This window comes from Peromyscus eremicus, chromosome 7 (assembly GCF_949786415.1).
Source record: "Peromyscus eremicus chromosome 7, PerEre_H2_v1, whole genome shotgun sequence".
Taxonomy (NCBI): Eukaryota; Metazoa; Chordata; class Mammalia; order Rodentia; family Cricetidae; genus Peromyscus; species Peromyscus eremicus.
Window position 1 is genome coordinate 18,288,308 of NC_081422.1, and position 25,550 is coordinate 18,313,857.

The window sequence follows — 25,550 nt, forward strand, 5'->3', positions numbered from 1 at the left end:
ACATCTGGGCCAACCTAAATCAGGTACTGTTTTTTTATTTTATTTTATCAAAAAGGGTGGCCATGCTTGTATGTTTTCTGAGTATTCCCATTGCCACGTGACAGGGTCATTTTATTTCCTATATCAGACTAAGGAAGTCATAGCACCTCAACAACAGTTCTTTTGATTTTGAGGCATTATTTTATATAAAGCATCTACTGAGTTCTGAAGGCAACACAGGTTCCCCTGCAGCCACTGAGCCTCCAATGTCTTATGCCAGAATGTGTACCTCCTTCTTTATAGTTTCCTTATGAACATTCCAGATTCTTACAGAAAGGAAATTAATGCCATATCTGATGAGAGGCAAAAATTCCCTTTCTATGGAAAAAAACAAAGTTAAAGCTTGATGCCTCCAGTCCAGGAACCTCACAGACTCTGACCCTCACAGCCAGAACACTAGTCCTCGCTGACCAAGGAAACTCTGGAGTTGGGTTGAACATGCTACCCCAATTCCCATTAACTTCGGGGCCTTGGCTTTTGCCGAATAACTCCAAGCTGAGCGGTGTGCTGCTGCTGGTTCTCAGGCAATTGCAGGAAGAATTCAAGATATAGAGTCAGCGCTGGGTAAATGGTACTAGTCTGATGGGCTCCACTTCTCCTGGTCACTCATGAGGGAGGACAGGATACAGGCAATCACGCTTAGGTTGGTAAATTCAACCCGCCCAAGAGGCTTCTCCTTCCCTTGTGGTCATTCAAGAGGGCATGGAAGACAAGGGAATTGCCTCGCTCATTGGGGAGGAGGCACAGTGTTATGTGAGATGTCTACTGCATCTTCTTTTGGCCGGGTAGATGAGTAGTAGACACATACCTTCAACAAAGGCTGTGCCCTAACCTTGAAAATCAAAACACATAATAATTTTCCGCATTTTCACATGGTCCAAGTATAAACTGGGATATTGAGGTTCTGGGATTGACTCCCAGCACTCACATAATGGATTACAACCATCCATAACTCTAGTTCTGGGTATCCAACACTCTCTTCTGACCTCTAAGGACAGCAGGCATGTATGTGGTATACATATTTACATGCTGGCAAAGCATAAAAGAAATGAATTAAAATAAATGACCTGCAGAAAAGAAGTCAATTATAATATTGTATTGTCTTACAATTTGATTTCTTTTCTTTGGGAGGAGGGCACCTATTCATTAAGTTCTTCAGGTCGTCTGCTTCCACTTGCAAACACATGCTGATTTCAGGTGAAGGCTTTCAAGCAGGTAGACATCCTCAAGTCTAGCCAGTGAAGATCTCATTAGGCACTATCATGGCCTGAGGGAACCAGCCCCCAGGCAGCACACAGGGCTGAAAGGAATCTACAGCGCTGGCAGGACTGAGACTTTCCTATGTGGGGGGTTTAGGGAAAGAAGCCACTCATGCTCTCTCCGCATGGATTTCTTCTTCAGTCTCTGTTCATCTTTGTTCTACTTCATTGTTCTGTTCTCTTTTGTCTTTCTACAGCTTATGTACCCCCAACAAACTCTTTCAGGAAATAAAGGAGTCACAGAGAGGTCACATTCCATTTCTCAAGTGAACGATTATAGGTAAAGATATGATTAAAAACAGAGCCATCCCAACAACTCACATGAAATATATCTAAGTAGCTTGTCATGTACAAGCAAAGAGCACACTTTCTCAGCCAGCCCTTTTGTTGACAGGCTGTAAATTGTGGTTATAAAGAAAGAATCAATTACTTTATTGTGTCTTGAGAGGTAATCTGTAAGCGAGTGTTGCAACTCTGGGGCAAAGGTATCCTGACTGCTCGGCTATACCTTGAGCTGCTAGGACAGCTCTGGCGGCTGGAGCTGCAATGGGACAGCTCAGCTCTGGAGGGAAGGAATATATAGATATACCTTGAGTTGGGGTGCGGTGGGGAGGGTGTGCGCTGCAGGATCTAGCAACCCTGCTCCTCTCCTGGAGAACCACTACAGCTTAGCTTTGCTCAGCCCCCACTTAAGGGGGCTTCTCAGCAGATCTCTGATTCTTTTCTACAGCCCAAGATGTTGCATCTTTTGCTTCACTCTGATAAAGGGGAAACCCTTGCAGAAATGTAGCAATCTCCCTGACTCTAGAGAAAAGTTGTTATTTTTTCTGCTCCACCTTGCTCAATCCTCTAAGAGAATGTCTCTGCAAGGTTTTTTCTGCTCAGTCCCCTAAGGGACATCTGCACAGGTGAATGAAGATTTTCACACCCAAATTCTTTTGAGAAAGAGATTTATTTGGGAAGGAGTAGTCCAGGAGAGTGGCTGCCTCTACCAGGGTGGGAAAGAAGAGCCCACAACTGAACAGGCAGGGTGGTTTATATAGGGTTTTTTAGGGGTGGAGTTTCTCCAGGGAGAAGATTTCCGTTCAGAGATTGGTTAGTTTCTCCTGCTCAGGGATTGGTTGGTTTCATTGGTCAGGGGCAGAGATGGCCCTGATATCAGAGCCAAACTGCTTTTTCCACTGGCCTTTCTTAGCTTTTTGCCTCTAATTCATTGGCTCTGATTCTAGGGACAAAGTGTGTTTCTTTGACACTGGTTTCAGAGTCAGGGCATGTTTCTTTGCTTCTGGGTTCAGGGATAAAGTGTTTCTTTCACTGGCTCTGTTTACCATTTAAGTCTCTTGAGCCTCCCTCCTCTCCTAGAAGGAATGTTTCAATTTAGAGGAAACTACCGTGTGGTATTGTGTTTCCCAGAATATTGTGTGCCTTAATAAACTTATCTGGGGTCAGAGAACAGAAAAGCCACTAGTTAGACAGTGATAGCACACGCCTTTAATCCTAGCATTCCAGAGGCAGAAATCCATGAGTTCAAGGATACAGACAGGCATGGTGACTCATCATTTAATCCCAGAAAGCAAGCCTTTAATCCCAGGGAGTGGTGGTAGAAAGCAGAAAAGTTTATAAGGCATGAGGACCAGAAACTAGAAGCATTTGGCTGGTTAGGCATTTGGCTGGTTAAGCATTCAGGATTTCGAGCAGCAGTTCAGCTGAGAGCCATTGGGATGAGGACCCATAAGCTTCCAGTCTGAGGAAACAGGACCAGCTGAGGAATTGGCAAGGTGAGATAGCTGTGGCTTGTTCTGTCTCTCTGATCTACCAGCATTCACCCCAATAACTGGCCTCAGGTTTGATTTTATTAATAAGACTCTTTAAGATTCCTGCTACACTACCGTATAAGTACTCCTTACTGTCCTTGCTGACCACAGTCCCCTCAGTTCAATGGGCAGCTTTTCAAGTCTTGGCCACCACCTCTGGCTATTCCATGGTGGGCAAGAATCAGAGATAGGGTTCTGTGGTAGTTTGAATGTAATTGGCCCCCATAAGCTCATAAAGAGTGTCATTATTAGGAGGAGTGGCTTTGCTGGAGTAAATGTGGTCTTGATGAAGGAAATGTGTCATTGTGGGGGGAGTGGGCTTTTAGGTCTCATATATACTCAAGCCACGCCCAGTGTCTCAGACCACTTTCTGTTGCCTGTGGGTCAAGATGTAAGACTCTCAGTTCCTTCTCTGGCATCATGTCTGCTTGCATGCCACCATGTTGCACCATGATGATAATGGACTAAACCTCTGAAAATGTAAGCCACCCCGTTAAATGTTTTTCCTTATAAAAGTTGCCACCGGCGGTGGTGGCGCATGCCTTTAATCCAGCACTCAGGAGGCAGAGGCAGGCGGATCTTTGTGAGTTTGAGGCCAGCCTGGTCTCCAAAGCAAGTCCCAGGAAAGGTGCAAAGCTACACAGAGAAACCCTGTCTCGAAAAAAACAAAAAACAAAAAACAAAAAAAAGAGCTGCCATGGTCATGGTGTTTGTTGACAGCAATAGAAGCCCTAATTAGGACAAGGTCCTATGTACTTGCAAATCCTGGCCCAAGTACACAGCAGCCACTGTGTTCTACTACTATTCAGTAAGTACCCTGGCAGGCATGACACTGAAGAGGACCCCAACATTCACATGGGCTCCCAGAAGCATCAACTGTGACATCCTTAAGGTCCCCAGGACTCTGACCAGGTCAGGCCAGAACTGATTTACTACCAGGGTGAGTAAACTACCAGGAGTCAGAGCCATGTGGGGGGCTTCTAAGGTAACTGAGAGCGCAAAACGTAGACAGACAGGGCTTCAAGCAGTTGGGAAACATAAAGGAACTTGATGCTCCTGTGATACATGTAAGATAGCCTTACTAGTATAGACTACAACACCCCAAAACCCAGATATGATCACCCCTGGAGCTTGGGACCAAGGGTTCTAAAGTATAGAGGACAAACACTAAAAGGTACAGGCAATGGGAAGCCAGGGGACAGTGTCTAATGGTGCAGGTATGTGTGTTAGAGAATCAGTAGACTATGGTGTCCCAGGGACACAGAATTATGAACTAGGTTGAACCAGATGTTCAGAGCTATTGTTTCCATCTAGGAGTCTTGATTGGGTTTGTTTTTCCCACCAATTAAAGAGTTAAAAGGCAAGAAAATCTCAGACATAGCAGGCAGTAAGAGGTAACAAGCTTTATTACCGGTGAAGAAATGCACACACAGCAAAGTACTCAGAAAGAGAGTCCAACAGAGCAGAGAGGGGACTTAGAAACCAAAGTCCATTTTCCCGCTGGACGGATGGAGGTTTTAAGCGGCTTTGAATGGATCCTCTTCCTCTCATTTCTGACTGGTCCACTTAGAAGAAAGGGGCTTGGATAGGCCCACAGTATTAGATCAACTTGTTCAGGACTGGTCTTGAACATGTTTAAGATGCTCAAAGGAGGCCCCATTGACAGGAGGAAAAGCCTGCAAGGCCTTTATCTCAGGTCAGGATGGTAAAGAAGGTGGAAGTTTGTCATCTTTATTATTTATCTGTAGCCCCTGTCCCTTCCAAGGATCTGTCTGGTTCCTACTCTCTCACTATAAAGAACCCACACTTGAGCTTGAGAAACGATAATTCTTGATACCCCTCTATGTAGGTTCAGCCAATACAGAAACAGGGTTTCTATGGAGACTGGTATTAGGGAAGTTAAAAATATTAGGATTCAAGATATCAGGAAGTATGAGAATTCATGAGGAACTGGTGTCTGAATCACAGGGCTAGAAGCCCACCCTTATGACAGGCCAGCTAAAGTGGGACCACAAGTTCAAGGGCAGCTTGAGCTACAGTCAGACCCTTTTACAGAATAAAAATATGTTGTTGTTGTTAGAAAGACTGGGGTGTGGCTCAGTGGCCTAGTACTCTCCCCAGCATGCACAAATCCCTAGGTTCCATCCCCAGAACCATCCACACAAACACAAATAACACAGAAGTGGATCACAAGGGTTACGTAGAGATGAAATAGAAAATGGCAGTCCAATTCATGTTTTAGTGTCTCCAGGGTGTAGCTGAAAATTTTCCCGTGTTCCACCTGGCCCATGGTCAGGACAAATCTCTTCTCACCCACCAGTCCCGCAGCCACTCGGACCCAAATAAACACACACAGGCTAATAATATTTTTAAACCATGGCCATGGTAGGCTTTTGGCTATCTAGTTCTTATGTCTTAAATGAACCCATTTCTATAAATCTGTATTTTGCCATGTGGTACTTTTATATCTTGTTTCTCATGGCGGCAACTGGCAGTGTCTATCCCAGCCTTCTTTCTGGTTCTCTCTTTGAATTTCCCACATGCTTGTAAGCTGCCTTGCCATTAGGCCAAATGGCTTTATTTATCAACCAATCAGACCAACACATATTCACAGCGTATAGAAAGAAATTCCCCCATCACTTCCCCTTTTCTGTATAAACAAAAGGAAGATTTTAACATTAACCTATTAAAATAACTTATAACAAAAGTTATCAAGCAAGAATTAGTTATATCTAGTCTATTTTTATTTTGTAAAGTTAAAGAAAAAAATTCTATCTATCCTATACTTGTGAGTCTAAGGTTTCATATCTAATTTATCTTTTATCAGAACTAAGGAAATTTATAACTATCTAGTCTTCAACTACATCAAAGACCTCAGAAGGATACAATAGTACCTAAGTAAACAAGAAGAGCATTGTAAGCAACTTCCAAAAAAATCTAGAATGACAGAGACAGCTGCCAGCCTGGACAGTCATCCAAAGTTCCTCTGTGACATTGGGGCATCCATCTTCAGCCTATAGGGCTAGTCTCTCAGTCACTTTTCTCTGTGTCCTGTAGAATGTCTGGCAGTTTCTTCTGTGAAGCAGGAACCTGAAGGACCATCTTGCCTTGCAAAGTTCAGTGGTCACCTTCCTGTGGGTCCTGCTTGTCCAGTTGATATAACATTTTGTCAAACAGTACAGGCAAGAACAGTTTCTTGCCCAAATGGCTATTTTTGCCAAGAAGAAGATAAACTCCATATGGGGTGTCTTTGATGCCCATCTTCCTCTCTGAAGTAAATCGGTGCTGCCAGGAGCAGTCTAAGTTTTTAAAACATTTTAAATGCCATATTCTGTAGGTCTCTGAAGTGTTTGATTACCTACCTTACTGAAATATATCTATGTATACCTAGAAAACTTAACATGACTATAAGTTTGACTATCACAGAAGACTAATTATTAATCTGTATTTCTTAACTATCCATTATAATTTAAATGAGCTGCACAAACAGAATACCTTAAACAAGAGTAGAAATATACATACAGTATAACAAAATTAACTTTAAATTTGTATCAATAAACTAAAATCTATACCAATGTAAAACATTTTAAACAAGTTGTTGCTCTTTAAAAGTTCAATAATCTACCCTTTCTTCCTATCATATCTATACTATCCCCTTTCTTCTTTGGAAAGAGATTGCATTTTTTGAGACAGGGTTTCTCTGTGTAGCTTTGCGTCTTTCCTGGAACTCACTCTGTAGCCCAGGCTGGCCTCAAACTCAGAGATCTGCCTGGTTCTGCCTCCCGAGTGCTGAGATTAAAGGTGTGCACCACCACTGCCTGGCCATTTATGTATTTTTTCAGTAGATGCTGGGACAATCAAATTGCAATTGCACTTAGATTATTTTAGTTTGAGCAAAAGAATGTAACATTTAAGATTAATCTTCCCAAAATGATGGGATTACATCCTACATGACTTGGTACATTGAAATGTTAAAATCTTTAAATTTTTGTGACAGAGGCTGGGTTTGTAGCCCAGGCTGTTCTCTAGTTCATGTTCTCCCTGTCTCAGCACCACCACACTCAGCTCGATGAAAGATTCAGATATCAATTGGAAAAGCAGGGAGGTGGAAGACGGTCTCTTAGGGTTTGGGGTCTCTTGAGAGTATAATTTCTTTTAGGGACGGTAGATCTCTGGCCCAGAGGCCTTGGCAGTCTCTTTACCAGCTGAGGTTGGTTGTGCCTGACTTTGTACTTGCAAACGGATGTGCATTATCTCACACTGCAATTCTCCCTGCCTCGAGGTGGTTCCCACCATTTCATGGACCAGGAAGAGTAGGGCCTACAGATTATTCCACAGCTGCCTGGCCCTCATGACTTCTAAGTGTGGGTACCCAGTTCTCAATAAAGGGCAGCTACTGGGTTCTGGACTCTACCTACTTCCTAAGCCACAACATTCTTTATACCCTGCATCCCACATTAATCCTTCAACAGTATTTTCATGTTTTTCTTTACTCTTGGTTCTCTCCTGTCAGCATTGTAACAGCCATTTCTGCTTCCAAAAATAGCCTGCCTTCAGTGTTTGCCCACTCAATTCCAGTTGGCTACTCCCCTCAGAGCCACAGCCAGGCTCTACACTCACTCAATTTTTCATTCTAATTTCTAAAGTGTTCCCAAATCCATGTACAAAATATTCAATGCAAATATTCAATACAATAATATTCTCACTGTAATCCTATGAAACAGCCTGATACGGAATCAGATCCCAACCCCATTCCCATGGGAAAACTGTGGTGGGTCCTCCCATATTCCATCAGTTGTCAGTGTCCCACTTCCATGTTGACAACACATCCCTCTTTCCAGATGTCCTGGAAAAATTTCCAGATCAGTATGAATATGGGCCTAATTCAGTCTTTTTTTTTTTTTTAAACACTATGCAGTGTTTTGTAGAAAAAGTATGCCCTAATTCCTTAATGCTTTGTAGATTTTGAATTTGTAACTTTATTGATTCCTAGGTTATTTTACCATTTTCCCTTTCAAAGTTATCACAACCAGTGACATTACCAGTTCTTATCAAGAAAGCTCTATCAGTTTCTGTTCTCACCAGGAGTGGAAGAGTTTACAGCCAACCAATGGCCATTTAAATTTGTATTTTTCTGTTAATTTATTAATTTTACATTTGTTGGATCTTTGTTTGTGTATGTTCACTTACCAATAACATTATTTACCTAGGTTAAATTTTCTTTTCCTCATTAATTTGAGAACTATCATAATGAAATGGTGAATCCTGTGGATTCTGGAACAGAGCATGAGGGTTACATATCTCTGTCACTTGCAATGTTCCAGAAATGTTAATTGAGTGTTAATGTTCATTTTATGCATAATATGCATATTAAAATAATGCATGCAACACCAAGTGTGGGAGCCCGTTCTCGGGTTCCTCGTGGCTTTACCCAGCAGGTCCTCATAGAGGATGATTAGACCACGGGCCTGAGTGCAGGTGTCTGAGATGGTCTGCACTTGGCTGTGCTGGGGGAGGAGGTCTTTTGCTCCACCCCTTGGCGTCTCTATAAAAACTCTGGGGCAGACAGAGTCGGGGCCCGATTGGAATAGATTCCAGGCCCTCTCGAGGCTATCCTTTATTTTCTACCTGTTTATCTCCGTAAGATTCTCCGAAATAAATCCTTCTAATATTTCCTTCTGTTCGCACTCAAGAAAACTCTGGGGAACTGTGGGGGGTGGTGGGTAAACGCCCAACAACCAAGGATAACCTGATACACAATAAATGCTCAATGATAGCCAGTCTTTTATATTTTACACATTAGTTCTTTATTGTGTTGTGAATAATCACCTTTTGTGTTTACCTTATCTACAGATATACGTAAGGAAGGAGTTTTAAAGTATTTTATTAGCACATGTTAACATATTATATATAATGAGTTTCATTTCTTTTCATACATGGCCTCTCTTACACACACACACACTTGTTAAATCTTGTCACCTTTCCACTACTTTCAGAAAGGTACTTTATTACTGCAATCAAGTCTATCATCTCTCCATCTGTGGATGTTACTGTAACAGACTTTTGTCAGAACCATTCACTGAACTGGCTGCCTCAGGGAGTTCTCCTTTCCATCAGTCTACCTTAGCAGTTTGGTCAGGACCTCAAGGTGCTTTTCATCTTCCAGACTCAATTACTGTTCTTTCACAAAAAACAAATGTTGGCTGTTCCTTTTTATGTTTGACCAGAAGAACAGTGTTTCTTTTCTTATGATTTCTCTTTCCACATCATACTTCCAGAATGTTCTTATCTGTTGAATTGCTTAACAAGGAACCTCTAAGCAGAAAACAACGAATCATCAGACATATTTTCTGCTGCTTGTTAATGTTTCCAACTTGATGTTCCATAATCACCTTGTTTTGGTTTTGTTTCCTGTTGTGATAAAACACCCTGACAAAGGCAACCCAAGTGAGAAAGAATTTATTGGATCAGAATCCCAGGTTTCAGTCCATCACTGCTAGGAAGCCAAGGCTGCAGAACTTGAAGAAGCTAGTCAAGAGCAGTGAAATAATTCCTGAACCCTAGGGCTCAGCTGCCTCTTTTATTCAGTCCAGAGACCGGCATGTATGTGAAATGGTGCTGCCCCACATTCCACTTCAATTAAACCCAATTAAGAACAACACTCACGGGGCTAAAGAGATGGTTCAGTGCTCAAGAGTGCTTGCTGCTCTTGCACAAGACTCAAGTTTGATTCTCAGCACCAGAGAATCCGATGTCCTCTTGTGCATGCACATGCTTACACTAATGCACGCGCGCGCGAGCGCGCGAGCACACACACACAGTAATGTCCCCCCCAGAATGCTCACAGGCCAACCTCATCTAGACAGTTCCTTATTAAGATTCCCTACTCAAGCCAGGTGGTGGTGGTGGCGCACGCCTTTAATCCCAGCACCTGAGAGGCAGAGCAGGTGGATCTCTGTGAGTTTGAGGCCAGGCCTGGTCTGCAAATCAAGTTCCAGGACAGCCAGGGCTATTACACAGAGAAACCCTGTCTCGAAAAACCAAAAAGACGCTCTACTCAGGTGATTTTAGACTGTTTCATTAACCATTAAAAGTAACCAACATATACACTAAACTTCTAAAATTGAATTCCATATATAAAATTATATATATGAAAATCAGACAAGCTTTAAGACATACTTGGTTTTTTTTCTTTACATTATAAACAGTATATATGGAACATTTCTGTACAAAAGACTATACATATTTGTAACAAATACGCATGCAATACATGTGGGAGCCCACAACTGACTCAGTTTCCCAGTTTGAATCTGAAGTCTATTCTGAGTCAACAGAGTTCAAGCTTGTTTGCTCCAGGGCTGTGAGAAAGTCCTGATTAGCCCATGGGAAAGAATATACTATCTAGCTAGATGCAGGCTGCTGGTGCCAGCCAGAGGTACACTGAGATAGAAAATGAAACTGCCTGCTCCTGGACACAGGCAGGATAGATAGTGGTTGAATGCCTGTGCTGTGCATTGTTCTACCTCTGTCGTTTCAAACTGTGAAAATCAACAGTAGTATAAAGAACCACCTCCTCAGTCCCATTCAGTTAGTCCCTTGTTCTAGCTGCTGATCACTGTCAGTCTCATCCACTGCCTCTCCACATACACACTCCATCACCACGTTCTGGGAATCCCTGCTCATTTAACCCACCACCAAATATGTTCAGTAAGGGAAGCATTAGGCTGGATAGGAAAACATGGAGGGTACTGTCAACACAATGCTCCAAGTGCAACCAAGACATACCCAGCAATTACACCACACACAGCATTTCTTAAATGATTCTTTTGACCATTTACAATTATTTATTTATGTAGGCAGTCATAAAATATTTTTGTAACATACATAAGAAAAACCACATTTAGATGAGTAAGAAATATATAATGGCAGGTGATAGGATTTAGTGTTTATAAATGAAACCATCAATAATTAACAGTCAGAGAAGAAATTCAAACTGTATTTAAAAACTGAAGCCATGTATTTCAACATTTCTAAATTGCAAGAAGGTATTGGGCTTTTAGAGGTAATATGGCTTACTATTTTTTCAATGATCTCAAAACACTTCTAGAAACTGTCATAGATGGATTTGAAAGGAAAGAAAAAGACAAGAACTTTGGCAAGCAAAGTAGTAGTTCACAGCAGCTTGGTAAAAGTTTAAATCTTTTTATGTAAATGTTCTTCAATTTACATTTGTTCTTATGATAAGAGGGAAAATTAATATGTTAATATGAGGAATCCCTAAGCTAGATGAAAAATAACTATTTAATAAAGCTTGAATACTATGAAAATGTGCACCACACTGCATAAATAGAAACGGAGTGAATGCAAGCCATGTGATTTTTAATGCTTCTATACAAAACACTTAGCTCCAAATATCACATAGTGTCACTATCTCCACATCTCTTCAGAAAGAAGCCCCAAGTCCATATTAAACTAATAAGCTTTTGTTGTCTTTTCTCATCCCTATCACTAAACGTGTTTCTGCAAAACTCTTTGAGAGTATTCAGTACTATAGCAACAAGCCATATCATGAGCCATGAATGATCACAACCTTTTTAAAAAACCACTGAGGCTGGAGAGGGAATCATCAAACCAGAGGTTTCTGTTTGTGACCTGCAGGAGACCTTGATACCCCAAAAGCAAAGCTCCAAAGGACAACTCAGAACTTGATTAAGATTTTTTTTTTTTTTTGTCATGAATAACTGGCTAATTAGGTTTCTAGAAAATGAGACTCATGAATCAATTGTCACTTATGAATGCAAGAGAAACTGGGTGAAGTTTTACATAGAAAAGATATAAATACTGCATAATATGTAGTGAATATTTGCACAGACCCTTTTATATTTAAAGCATAAAATACAACTTGTAAATCTGATGCTCCTAACTATGTCTTCTTAAGACACTTTTTGACACAGCTATCAAAGCCTCTCCACGATGCGGAAGTTCCCACACTTTAAGGCTTCCCAACGGGCTTGTAGCAAGCATCAGGCTGCCAGAGGCGGATATCAACAATCACCTGGTTGAGTTTCTGCATCCAGAGATCCCGCTCCTCTTTAGTATCAGCAGAGAGCCAGTTCCTGCAAGGGCAAGCAGAAGTCAGCCTCCCTCCCACCATTCCATGCCCCCACACCCTTGCTAGGAGAACACAAATCCCTACAAACCAAGACAAGAGCCCCACGGGGAAGAGCACAACAGAGCACTGTCACTCTTGGTCTGGTTAACTAACCATAGCTCACACTCATTTCTTAGTGGTCTTGGATTTTGAGATGGAAGCTCAGGTCTTATTGAGTGACTTAGACACACCCCATAGTTCTATCCAGCAACAACAGGATGAGTAGACTGTCACGTTCTAATCTCCATCCCTCATCACAACCCACTCACTGAAGACCATCTTCAGGCTTTTCTTGGGCATCTGTGCTGGGCAGTCTTTTTGCGGACCTGGTACAACTAGGGTCATCTGGGAAAGGGGAATCCTTTCCTCAAGCTGCTCTTTGTTTAGTTTGCTAACCTTCAACCAGACCATCAATAATATTTTCCACAAGCCCAAGACTAAAGCTGGCAATTCCTTTGTTGACAGAAACAACACGGGACCAGTACATACTTGGTGACACAGAGTGTGTCCCTGCATTGGCTGACAAGAGTCTCTCGGTCGTCCTCTCTTTGTGGTCGGACAGTAATTAATTCCAGAGTGTTGCGTCTTGCACAAAATTCTCTGTTGGCTGGTTCTACCTGATGACTGATACAATTGGCCAGATTTATCCTTCCTATGGGATTCTTTAAAAATAAAATATAGAAAGTATTAGTAGGAAACAAGCAAGGTTATTTAAATCAGTAAGCATTAAGCAGTGCTTAAGTTGGCATAAAGTTAGAAAATTGTTATTTAAAATTTAATATTTAATAACCAGAAACAAATAGGCATGACGCAGCGAAGCATGGGAAATGGCTTAGCAGCCTGGGACTTCACTAGGCTTGGGCCACACACACACCTTCTCTGATCAATGAACTTAACAATCTATTGGCAGCCCTAGGAACCTCACCTGCAGCAGGCTGCACATATATCTGCTTTAAACAATGGGAACAAGTTTTTCCCTTATCAAACACTCGATAATAGCCAGTTTCTCTTCAAACACAAAAGAAAACAATCCAGGAACTACAGGCAATGGACTGATCTGGCCCACTTGGGTTTGGGTGCATGCTCAAAAATATAAATCTATGTTCCCACATAAACTTTTAGGAACCCCCCTATTTACCATCTTATGACTATGTATGCATATGCGGACATACATGTGCACACATTTGAACATGCATTCTCACACATACACTGTGCACATCCAAAAACATTGTATATCATTAAAAACCAATATAGAAAAACTCATTTTAGACAACAGAAAGTTCCTCAAATTTTTTAAAACTAGAATTACCATATGATCCATTATAGTCCCATTATAGCAATGGTTCTCAACCTATGGGTCTCAACCCCTTCAGGGGGTTGAATGACCCTTTCTCAGTGGTTGCCTAAGACCATCCTACATATCAAATATTTACATAACAATTCATAACAGTAGCAAAATCACAGTGATGAAGTCGCAATGAAATAATTTTGGGGTGGATGGGGTCACCACAACATGAGAACAGTATTAAAGGTCACAGCGTTAGGAAGGTTGAGAACCATTGTACTAGGATTAGTGGGATTACTCTGGAAATAAAATCAATGTGTCAAAGAAATCTCATTCTAGGATTATTCATAACAGTTATGATATGGGAAAAACCTAAGGATCCATTAAAATAGGAATTATTTAAAAACTGTGGCATACATATACAATGGGTTATTGTTCTGCCTTAAAACAAACAAGCCAACCAACCAACCAACCAACCAACCAACAACCAACCAGAGAACTGCCGGGCAGCAGTAGCACACACCTTTAATCCCAGCACTCAGGAGGCAGAGCCAGGTGGATCTCTGTGTGTTCGAGGCAAACCTGGTCTACAGAGCGAGATCCAGGACAGGCACCAAAACTATACTGAGAAACCCTGTCTTGAAAAACCAAAACCAAACCAAACCAAACCAAAAAAACCCCCAAAAAACAAAAAAAACCCAAAAAACAAAAAGCCCCGAACTTTGTGATTTGTGAAGGATGAGACAGAAGGAAGCTAGAAGACATTATATTATAGTAGCAGAAATAAATCAGATAAATCAGGCACAAGACCCAGATACATCACTCCTTGGCGTGTGCCCAAAGGACTCAACGTCCTATCCACAGATAGTTGCTCAGCATTGTTCACTGCTGCTTAATTCACAATAATTAGGAAATGGAGACAACACAAATGTCCTTTAACTGATGAATAGATAATGAAAATGTGGTCCATACATACTATGGAATACTACTCAGCTGTAAAGAAAATGAAATCATGAGATTTACAGACGAATGGATGGAATCAGAAAACATAGAGTGAAGTAATCTAGACCCAGAAAGATAAACACTGTATGTTCGCTCTCTTCTGTGGCTCCTAGCTCTAAGTCCAGCTGTGAGCATATGACCTGAAGTAAATACAGAAACCAAGAAAGTCAAAGGGGATGGATCATGGGAGTGAGGAAAGTCCTCCAGACAGAGGAATAGCAGATGCAAGTAATATGAAGAGGAAAGGAAAAAAGTGGTGGGGAGGTTTAGTTGGAGGCGTGGTGCGGAAGAATAGGTAGGGAGGAAGAATAAACAACACTAAGAATATTTGAAATGACCACAGAGAATCATACTATAGTCACCTAAAATTGCATGTAATAAATGTTGTTGTATATGTACACATAGACAGACACAAATACAAAGAACAATCTGCATAGCCCACTCATCTTGACAAAAGCTGGTGCTATATCAAGTGCCTGTGGGAACAGAAAGCTTTTCTAAGAACACGTAGTGCCAACTGCAGGACTCAACTGCGAGCAAAGCTAACCAGACAGGAAAAGTATGTTCAGTGTGTGCCTGAGTCTGATTCACCTACTAAGGCTCAAGTCCTAGCTCCTCTCTACACCTCTGACAGCAACTACAAACTGATTTCAACATCCATGGCATCACTTGAACTAGCAGCAGAGATATGCACAATACTCTGCGCACTCCACATATACACCTTTCTCTGAGAAAGGCCAATCCTGTGACGTGTGGCTTGGGTTAATTTCTTCACCTCCCATGACCTTGGCTCCAAGAACTATAATAGTTCATGTTTTCCATGCTCTCTATCTTCAACTTCACTGGCCCTATTAAAAGCCACACAAGTGCATTTAAACACAGCAATGTGGAAATCTAAGTGTGCACAAACAGAATAAATCAATTCAGTGTAACATGCTCTCACAATAGAATCCTACACTTCCAAGGAAAAGGAACAATCTAGGGCAACATCCGCCAACCAAGACTAGCTCTGCATCCCATGCTAACCCCCCAAAGCAAGATGTACAATAAACATGTGATGTTTACAACATGCAGTTAAAATAACACCACTAAAATGCTATGGAATATATAGGCACAACACACTTTTAGCATGCGCAATCTCTCTGGTAGAAGAGAAAGTCATACAGGGAGCCCCATCTAGACTGGTAACAGGAGTTGACTCAAACTATCTTTTTTTTTTTGAGACAGGGTTTCTCTGTGTAGCTTTGCGCCTGTCCTGGAACTCACTCTGTAGCCCTGACTGGCCTCGAACTCACAGAGATCCACCTGGCTCTGCCTCCCGAGTGCTGGGATTAAAGGCGTGCGCCACCACCGCCCGTCAAACTATTTTTTTATGCTTTTTTGAATCTCTTAAATGTTTAGACTATATATTTTTTTAAATAATAATTTTAACTAGAGGCTAGAGAGATGGTTAAGAGCACTCACAGTTCTTACAGATAACCCAGGTTCAGTTCCCAAAACCCACATGGTGGCTCACAACCACCAGTACTCCAGTTGCAGGAGGATCTGATGCCCTCTTACTGGCCTCCATGTGTACCAGGCACACATGTGGTGCAGATATACATGCAGGCAACATACTCATACACATAAAATAAATATTATTTATAAAAGTGCTTGTTTTGTTTGAAAAGGACAAATCCATAAAAAGGGTCTGGGGTCCAGGTAAGCAGTAAGTAAGTATACTAATCCAAGGCTGGGGCCCAGTCTCCAGCACTAGTTAGGAGGGGAAGTAGGAGAACAAGGGAGTGATTCATAGATGCATATATAATCACTATTGCATATTTTTGGTTGTAGAAGGGTACACAAGCAAATCATGAACAGTTATTTGTTAATGCATACAGAAGGGAACGGAGGGGTGGGGTCAGGGGACATTCACTCATGGAACACCACAAAAGCCCAGCAGGACTAACTAGAGTTGTGTCAATTTACCTTTCTCCTCTCGTCATCTGGGTAAGTCCAGTAGGAGACACAGTTTCCAGAGAGAACACACCATCTGCGATGCCAGGCACCAAAGCCACTAACATCTTCAAATATTGTCTGGAAGTCAATTGAAACACTGACATTAGAAAATTAAGGAAAATGTCCATATCTGTGACATTTTTATGTGAAAACCTATTTGTATGAGTTTATTGTATCTTTTACTTCAGTAATGAAAAGTCAGATTGTCCCTATCAAAATGCATTTAAGAATATCTAGATCAAGCCAGGCGTGGTGCTTGTGATCACTGTGAGTTCAAGGTCAGCCAGAACTGTAAACAGTATAGAAGTTCACTGGGATGTACAGACTTTGGACCTGGGGAATCTCACTATGTGATGTTTTCTTATTTTCAAGTTCTTTATAATGAATTTTTAATTGTTTGAAAAAAGATAAGAGATTGAGTAATGTTTAAAGGATGGTTAGATTATCAAATGTGATAAAACAGTGACAGCAAAAAATTAGAGCATGGAGCTGAGTGTGTTGGCCCATGCTTTAATTCCAGCTCTCAGGAGGCATAGGCAGGTGGATCCATAGTGAGTTCCAGGATGACCAGTGCTATGGAAGTCCTTACAAAGAAAAAAAAAAAAAAAAAAAAAGCAACCAAACAAAAAAATAAGAGATTAATGGCAAAATTGAGATGGCCAATGTATATTCTTTGTAAAACGATGCCAACATCTCTAGGCAGCTGCCGTTTTTCACAGTAAAATGTAGAAAGAGACCCAGCACTTCTGTTTCAAGTGTCAGAAAGAGAAGCAGGTTTGCCCCCACAGGGCCCTTTCTCAGCAGCATCCCACCACCCAACTTGTCTTGATCAGTCCGAGCACTCCCCTGTCTTTTCCCTTCTCATCCCTGCAGACAGGTCACTAGGACCTGCCCATCAGCTACCCATGCTAGCCTTCTCTCATCCCAGCTGGTCTCTCTCATCTCTCATGTGGAGTGGCTCTGACTTAGTGAGCTAGCCCATCTTTCAGGATTTCTGCTCTCTAGTGCACCTTCTACACACCAGTCACAGAGATTTCCCAAATGTGGTTATTTTCATCTGGTAAAACTCTGTAATAGTCACTCAATTGGCTTTAGAATGAAGTCCAATTTCTTTAAACTACTTGGTTCATTTCTCTGACCATACACAGTCTTCTCCTCATTCCCCACCTCTGTGCCCAGGCTAAGCTTTTACTATCCTGAAATATTCAGCACTCCCTCCTCCTTCCCTTTGGGTTGGGGTGAGAGAGGGAAGGGACACCCAGGACACTGTTCATAAGCTGTAGCATTCATTTCTCTCCTTCCCTCTGCTGACTTCCTGAGCAGGTTAGGAGCTAGTACCCAGCGGCTCCTGCCCTCAGCTCACAGCAGTGTGCCCTACGCTGTCTCCTATAAGGCACTGGTTGGCTCACTTCCTTCCTCCATACTAAACTCACAGCTCCTCCTGGGCCAGCAGGTTGGCTTAATGGATAATGGCACTTACTGCCAGCCTCATGACTTAGTTTGATCCTCAGAACCCACAAGGCAGAGAGAATCAATTTTCTGCAAGTTGATTTCTGACTTCCACAAACATACTGTGGAATATATGTGCACCTCCCAGATAAATAAATATAATTAAAAAATTTAAAGCTCCTGCAAGTAGAGAGATCCTTCTCTTTGTCGAATTATATCCCAACATCAGCACAGTGAGTGGCTTAGAGGGAAAGGCTTACAAAACCAATTGATCACGTAATCACACAGGCTTTCTTCCTTCAGGATGACAGAAGAGAAGGTCATGAAGAACAGGGGATGGATGGTACTCACTAGGAAACCTTTCTCCTCAACACTTGAATTCACTTGACAGTTGATTTTTAAACAGATATGACCTTCCAAAGGAGATAAAAAAGGTACCTGTGAAGAAAAAGGGGAAATTATTTGTAAAAGTGTTCCAAAGTGTGATATTTCTTGACAAATCATGAACACAGAACACTATACCTTGAAAATAAATCATATTCTAAAGCTGTAGCATAAAAGAGCCACTGGTTCCTTAGCAACAGAAACTTTTAATTAAAGAATAAATTCAGAAGCTGGAGAAATGGCTCAGTGGTTAAGAGCACTAGTTGCTCTTCCAGAGGACCTGGGTTCAATTCTCAGCACCCACATGGCAGCTCAAAACTGTAACTCCAGTTCCACAGCTTCTGACACCTTTACACAGATACATGTAGACAAAACACCAATGCACATAAAATAAATAAATCATTTAACGAAAGAATAAATTCATTCAAGGTAGAATTTTACAAAAACAAAAGTCCCAAGCTCCAAGTAAATGAGAAAAGAACGGAGCTTTGAGACTAAGAGCTACTGACTCCTTTATCAGGAGGAGACACGCAGGAGGAGTCTGGATAGACCAACTGTGTACACTGCTAGAACGCAGCATTACGTAGCAAAAAAGAAAATTGAACCACAGAAAGGGGAAGCCAATCCTTAAATCTATATGAAATTGCAAGGGGCTGTAAATACAAAATCATCAAAAAGAACACCTGGATGAATCATACTTCCCAGTGTCACGAATTAATTTAAAGCTTCAATAATGGGACCAGTATGGCAGCAGCAGAGGGACAGATACCCAGGCAAATGGAGCAGGACTGAGAGCCAGGCAAGGGCTGAAGATGTGGCAGAGGACCTGAGTAGCATGTACAAGGCCTGACTCAATCTGCGGTACTAAAGAGACCAGAAATGAGCCCACACAGGGATATGCAATTATTTTTTGTAGCTCTTTTGCCAATTAATTTTTGAAAACCCTGCCAAGACTAGTCTAAGAAATAGAGCAGTCTTGAACAAATGGTATTGAGAAAACTGGAAATTCACATGCAAAAGTGTAGGGCTGGTGTCTTCATTGGACTTGGAGGGAAATGGATGTACTTCATCTTACATGTCTAGTCACAGTCCCTTACTGAGGGCGGGCAGAGCAGAACCTGGGGGCAGGAACTGAAGCAGAAGCCAGGAAGGAGTGCTGCTTACTAGCTTGCTCAGCCTTCCGTCTTATACACCCCAGGACTAGCTGCTTAGTAGTGCCACTGCCCTTCCACATCAATCAAAAAAAGGCCCCACAGGCCTGCTCACAAGCCAATCTGGTGGAACTATTTCCTCAATTGAGGTTTGTTTGTTTGTTTGTTTGTTTGTTTGTTTCTTTCTTTCTTTTTCTTTTTGTTTTTTTGTTTTGTTTTTTTTTGTTTTTCAAGACAGGGTTTCTCTGTGTAGCTTTGCACCTTTCCTGGAACTCACTCTGTAGCCCAGGCTGGCCTTGAACTCACAGAGATCCGCCTGCCTCTGCCTCCTGAGTGCTGAGATTAAAGGTGTGCGCCGCCACCGCCCGGCTTCAATTGAGGTTTCTTAATCTCAAATGATTCTAGCTTTTGTCAAGTTGGAAAAACAAACAAACCACTGAGCAGGGCAGTTGGACCTTGACCTCATAACATACATAAAAGTTAACCCAGAATAGATTATAACTTAAATATGAGAGCTAATATCACCAAAATATCTTAGAAGAAAACACAGAAGTAAAATTTCATGATCATAGATCTAGCAATGAACTGTCAGGTATGATATAAGAAGCACAAGTAACATGAAAATAAAAAAGGTTTCATCAAATTTAAAGGCCTTTCAGAAAAGAGGTTCCTCAGAAATCAAGAACCAAGTCCAGAGACTCACAACTGGTCAAAATACAGGCTGCCAGTGAAGACGAGGGGACTAATGTGACAGAGGGCAGTGGTGTGCAACGTGCTAACTTCAGGGATCATGACATGGTCAGCACATTCTGGAACTTACAGCAGCTGTGACTCCCCTTCAGGAACGCTGCAAGGTTAGGCTTGTCAAGAAAGGGAAAGGTGTTCACAGGGCCTCACCCCTCCCCGAGGATTTATAGGGAGATTAATAGTTGATGGGGGAGGGGAAGACATTTTCTTCAGTGGTGTTGTCACAAAAGGGGCTTGCGTTTCTGGAGTGAATGTGCACTAAGAGAAAAACAAACTAAAATGCACTAATATGTATATTAATATGTGTTAATAGGAACCTTTAAAAACAATTAACAGAATTACAGCCAAGAATGGTGGCACAAATTTAATCCAGGCAGTGGGAGGTGGAGCCTGGGATAGAGTTCAAGCTCATCCTCAGATGCAGAGCAAATTCAAGACCAGCCTGGCTGCCTGAGGCTTTGTCTCCAGACAACTCAAACAACACAAAGAGGCCACCAAGCCTTAAACCTGGGTTTCACCCCCAGGACCCACACAGAGGAAGGAGAGATTGTTCCTGAACTTACATACAAGTGCTATGGCATGCACAAGCACACACACAGTAAACAAATGCAATTTTAAAAAAGGACTATCATGACACTGATCACTCTTCTCAGCACGAGACAAAGGAGTTGGTTCTCAAAGTCATGTCTGAACTACACATACAGCTGAGAAGCAAAGACACCATGTCAGTCAAACGATGGCCCACGTGCGGTGCTTGGGAAAGCCAAGAACTCAACAACAGAACCAAAGGACAAAGGCAATGCAAATCAGACTCACAAGAAGGGTGGCTGTAGTGGCTCAAACTTAGTCCTAGCAAGAGGAAGGCCTCAAACGTGAGGGTAGAGCCTGTCCCAAACCAGCATGCCACTTCCCAGCTCCCAGGAAGGTTTTGTCTCTACGACAAGAACCATGGGAAGTACAACCGCATATTACCGGTGGCTCTTTAGAAGGCTAGGCCAAATTATCATTATGACTCCCCAGTCATGTTCCTGGATATAAGCCCCAAAACTCAAAGAGAGGCACTCATACAATTACATGCACATACAACCACAGAAGCAACTCAAACGTCATCACAGAAGAACAGAACTCACTTTTGGAGACATGGGTTTGTCTTGGAAATAGAGATGATGGCTGTACATGCCCATGAATGTATTAAGTGCCACTAAAATATTCATTTCAAAGTTTCTACTTTTGTTGAATGAATTCTAACTCAATGAATCATTTTTTATTTATAGATCTCTGTGTGTACATGTGTGGAAGGTTTTTTGTTTTTGTTTTTTTTTCTTTTTATCATCAAGACAGGGCCTCATTATGTAATCCGGGCTGACCTTAAACTCACAGAGGTCCATCCATCATCTGGGATTAGAGATGTGAACCACCATATCCAGCTGATCATTTTAGAAACAATGAACTCCTAACACATAACATGAATAAGCCTCAAAACCTATCATGTTGAGCAAAAAAGGTTTGACTAAAGAACAAACATGTGATTCCATTTTTAAAGGAAGTTTAACGATGAGCAAAACTAACCTATGAGGGCAGAAGTGAGAACAGGTGTCTGTGTGGTTGGGACTGATTATGAGGAGTGATGGAAATGCTGTATGCCCTACTTGGTGTTAGCCAAACGGTAATATATGTACACTTGTCAAAACTCACTAAATTTTGCCATAAGGTCTTTACAGTTATCTAAATTTACATTTTTTATACAGTTTACCATCTGGACTATTTTATATATTTATTATTTGTGTGTGTGCACAGCACACTTTTGATGGAGTTCGTTCTCTCCTTCTGCCTTTGGACATACTCAGGTCCAAAGGCTTGTGCAGCAAGGGCTGTAGCCAAGCCATCTTGCCCGCCCCTTGAACAAAGTGTTCTCAGCTCTTTTGAGTATATACAGCATATATATATACACTATATACACAGTCCCAGTCACATACGTTCTTATCACCTCCAGGTTTCCTCCTGTGTCAATCTCCAGGGAACTGTGGGCAGACTTCCTATATTACTGTAGATTAGCTTTCATGTACATCATTTATTACAAGAAAAACACGTTTGTTTTGAAGGAAAGAAATTCAAACACACAAGAAATATTCTTAACAAGTTATAACAACTCAATTTATGGTATTTGATATTTATAACTGTGCGAAAAGCAAGCACGCATTCAGTAGAGACTGCACTTTGAATTTTGGTCTTTCCTAGGCTAACAAGGTGCGGCACAACACTGGTGAGTCTCTCAGAGCCGGACATCACTATCTGCCACAGCTTCTCATCAGCCATAGAGAGGCAACTGTTACTTTATGGTATCTCATGTCCTCAGCAAGCTTTTACCGATTAAAATATTTAACAAAGTACATGAGGTATTCATTACTTTCTTACACAGTAGGATTTAGGATTTGTTTGTGAGAGATGAATTTGTCCAAGCACAGGCTGCTGGGATGTTTACGGAAGGGAGAGCTAAGCCACACTGAGCAGCTTTAGGTATCTTAAGTGAATTTTCAATTTTTGATGAGATTATCAGGATATGAAAGGATATCATTTCAAGTTAAGAGGCATCTCTGACAATACACACAAACTCACCCCTGAAAGAGACCCCAAAACAATGGCCTCAAAAGAATTTCAATTTCCCCACAAATCTCAAGCTGGTGGAGGCAAAGACTAACTTCTGGCACTAGGGGGAGCTGCCTCCTCAAAGGGAATTTCAGACAATTTCTCACAAATTGACATATGCGTATTTCCTGGTTCTAGGTTCATTTTTTTCTATAAAAATTTAACACCGCCATAGGAAATGCTATTTTCTCCAGTTAGGCCAAGCTATAAATAAACCTATTTTTTCCCTTGCTAGTTTATGTTTCTAATTTTTCCTGAAATAGAAGAAAACTAAAGCTTATAGACCTACATGCCAACTAAAAACATTTTCCTCAAACATACAATTATACCCCAAGAGAACAAAAGGAACCTGACAATAATTACTCTGTAGGTAATATACTCATGGTTTTTAAAGCTGCTCTAAAATACACCTAACACAGAGCTCTGTTCATGATAGTACTCATTCTACGCTTGTGACATTTTACTTTGGAGTACATACCTAAAGTCAGTCGGCCTGACATAGAAAGAAACCAACAGTGAGATCCAGCACACAACTCCCGCTGCAGGAGCACTGTTTAGTCTCTATGTGAAGAATTTGCACACCACATCTATTACTGCACCATATGGTGACTCTTCACTCTTTACCGCAGCTGATATAATAACCCTGGACAAACAGTACCCTCAAAATTATTCCCAAATTCTGTTTACCACATTTATCCTACTGTATGTTTGGAAGATTTATACAGTTAAGTGCCCAGAACTCCACTTCTAATTTAGAGATGAAAACTTACAAAAAGCCCACTTTTTTTCACTTTAACAATTAAAAACAAACAAACAAAACAAAAACAAAAACAAAACCCCAAAAATCTGGGTAAGCTTAACAACAAAAACTAACTGCTCTTTGCAACAGATAGAGACCATTACAGAAAACTACACCAACCAAAACACAGAGTTGTGGAGCCCTGGCCTAGCAGATACATCTACAAGCCAACTCTCGCTCCTAAGGCTCAGACAACATGTGGAAGAGGGTGAGGAAAGATGGTAAAAGCCAGAGGATCAGGGAGTCTGCAGTAAGATGTGTCTCCTAGGAACGTCAGAAGCTATACCCAGAAAGTTTCACCAACATGACTGCCTATTAAAGAGGCCATGAATTTGAAAAAGAGCAAGAACAGGGTATACGTAAGAGTTTGAAGGGAGGAAAGGGAAGGGAGAAATTATGTAATAATATTATAATCTCAAAAATAAAATAAAAAAGGTATCAAAAACTTGTTTCCCCAGTCTTTGAGCTACGATGAAGACATCAAAGCAGTCCAAAAGCAAACAGACAGGAAGTAGTGAATTCCAGGAAGATGTGTGCCTCTGCTAGGTGAGCCAAACTAGGGACCACCTTATCCCCGGGCCAAGGCCCAAGCAGAGGTGCAGGACTGCCATTCACAGTGCATTCAATGAAAAGGAAAAACAGAAAAGACTTGTCAGATTAGTTAACAAACATGCTCCAAAGGCTGTACCTCAGACCCGAACTTGAAGCAGACTGACAAGGAGTAAGGGGAAGGCAGAAAGCACAACCACACCAAGCCCCTCTGACAATGTTTATATCAGACAACACAAACTAAGAAGAAAAGGACCAGAGGCAGCTGTGGTCTCCTATTCCTGTAGTTCCAGCATTTAGGAGGCTGAGGTGGAGGATCGCAACAAATCTGAGGTCAGTCTGGACTACATGAGAAGACCCTCAGAAAAGAAAAACAAATTAGGGGCTGGAGAGATGGCTCGAAGTTGTTAAAAGCACTGGCTGCTCTTCCAGAGGACTGGAGTTCAATTCCCAGCACCCACATGGCAGCTAACAACTGTCTGTAACAAGTTCCAGTGGATCTATTCCCTCACACCGACCTACATGCAGGCCAAACACCAATGCACATGAAATAAAAATAAATTATTAAAAAAAAAAGAAAAACAAATCTAAAACAATAAAGATCAGAGATAAATGGAACAATTCATCAGAAAGTTTAAAATATACAATGCAAAAATTGACAAAATAGGTGAAAGGTATCTACCATGCATGAGTCCCTCAGTTTGAATCCCAGCACCCTATACACAACACACACACACACACACACACACACACACACACACACACACGCTCACTCACTCAGACAAAACAAAAATTTAAACATCTAAAACTGAAACTACATTACTCCTACTAATTAAAAGTTTGATAGATATTTTCTTCCAAATTAAAGCATAGCTACCATTTAGCATGGAAATACCCATTCATATAAGAAAGATGAAATCTTTCTTACTAACACATAAGATGAAAATGTTCTTGCCCTCGTCTGTTAAGCATGAGTCTCTTTAAGCCATCCTCACTTCACTGATGATTAAGAGATATAAACTGTAACCTAGAGCCAGGATAAATAATGCAACTCATCATGCACTGGCATATTTCAGAGTAAAAGGGAGACATAGGTACATAGGTCAAAAGGCATACACTGGATTTCTTCAAAGAGGTAAGAATGCCTAATCAGCCAGGTGTCTTGGTGCACAGGCAGGTGGATAACTGTGAGTTCAAGGCCAGCCTGGTCTACATAGAGTTCCCAGCCAGCCAGGGCTACATAGAAAGACCCTGTCTAAGGAAAAAAAAAATGCCTA

General features: G+C 41.4%; 1 protein-coding gene across 7 annotated transcripts in view; it reads right to left on the reverse strand.

The window, feature by feature from the left end:
• Nucleotides 1-10,921: 10,921 nt before the first annotated feature.
• Anln (anillin, actin binding protein) overlaps nucleotides 10,922-25,550 on the reverse strand; it is an 81,497-nt gene continuing 66,868 nt past the window's right edge. For all 7 annotated transcript variants that reach the window (XM_059267514.1, XM_059267513.1, XM_059267511.1 and 4 more), the window contains 4 exons: nucleotides 18,349-18,435; nucleotides 16,519-16,626; nucleotides 12,753-12,925; nucleotides 10,922-12,228 (listed from right to left, as the gene is read on the reverse strand). In XM_059267514.1, coding sequence (XP_059123497.1) covers nucleotides 12,105-12,228; nucleotides 12,753-12,925; nucleotides 16,519-16,626; nucleotides 18,349-18,435 — 492 coding nt within the window. In that variant the 3' untranslated portion in view covers nucleotides 10,922-12,104. The remainder of the gene's footprint in view (nucleotides 12,229-12,752; nucleotides 12,926-16,518; nucleotides 16,627-18,348; nucleotides 18,436-25,550) is intronic.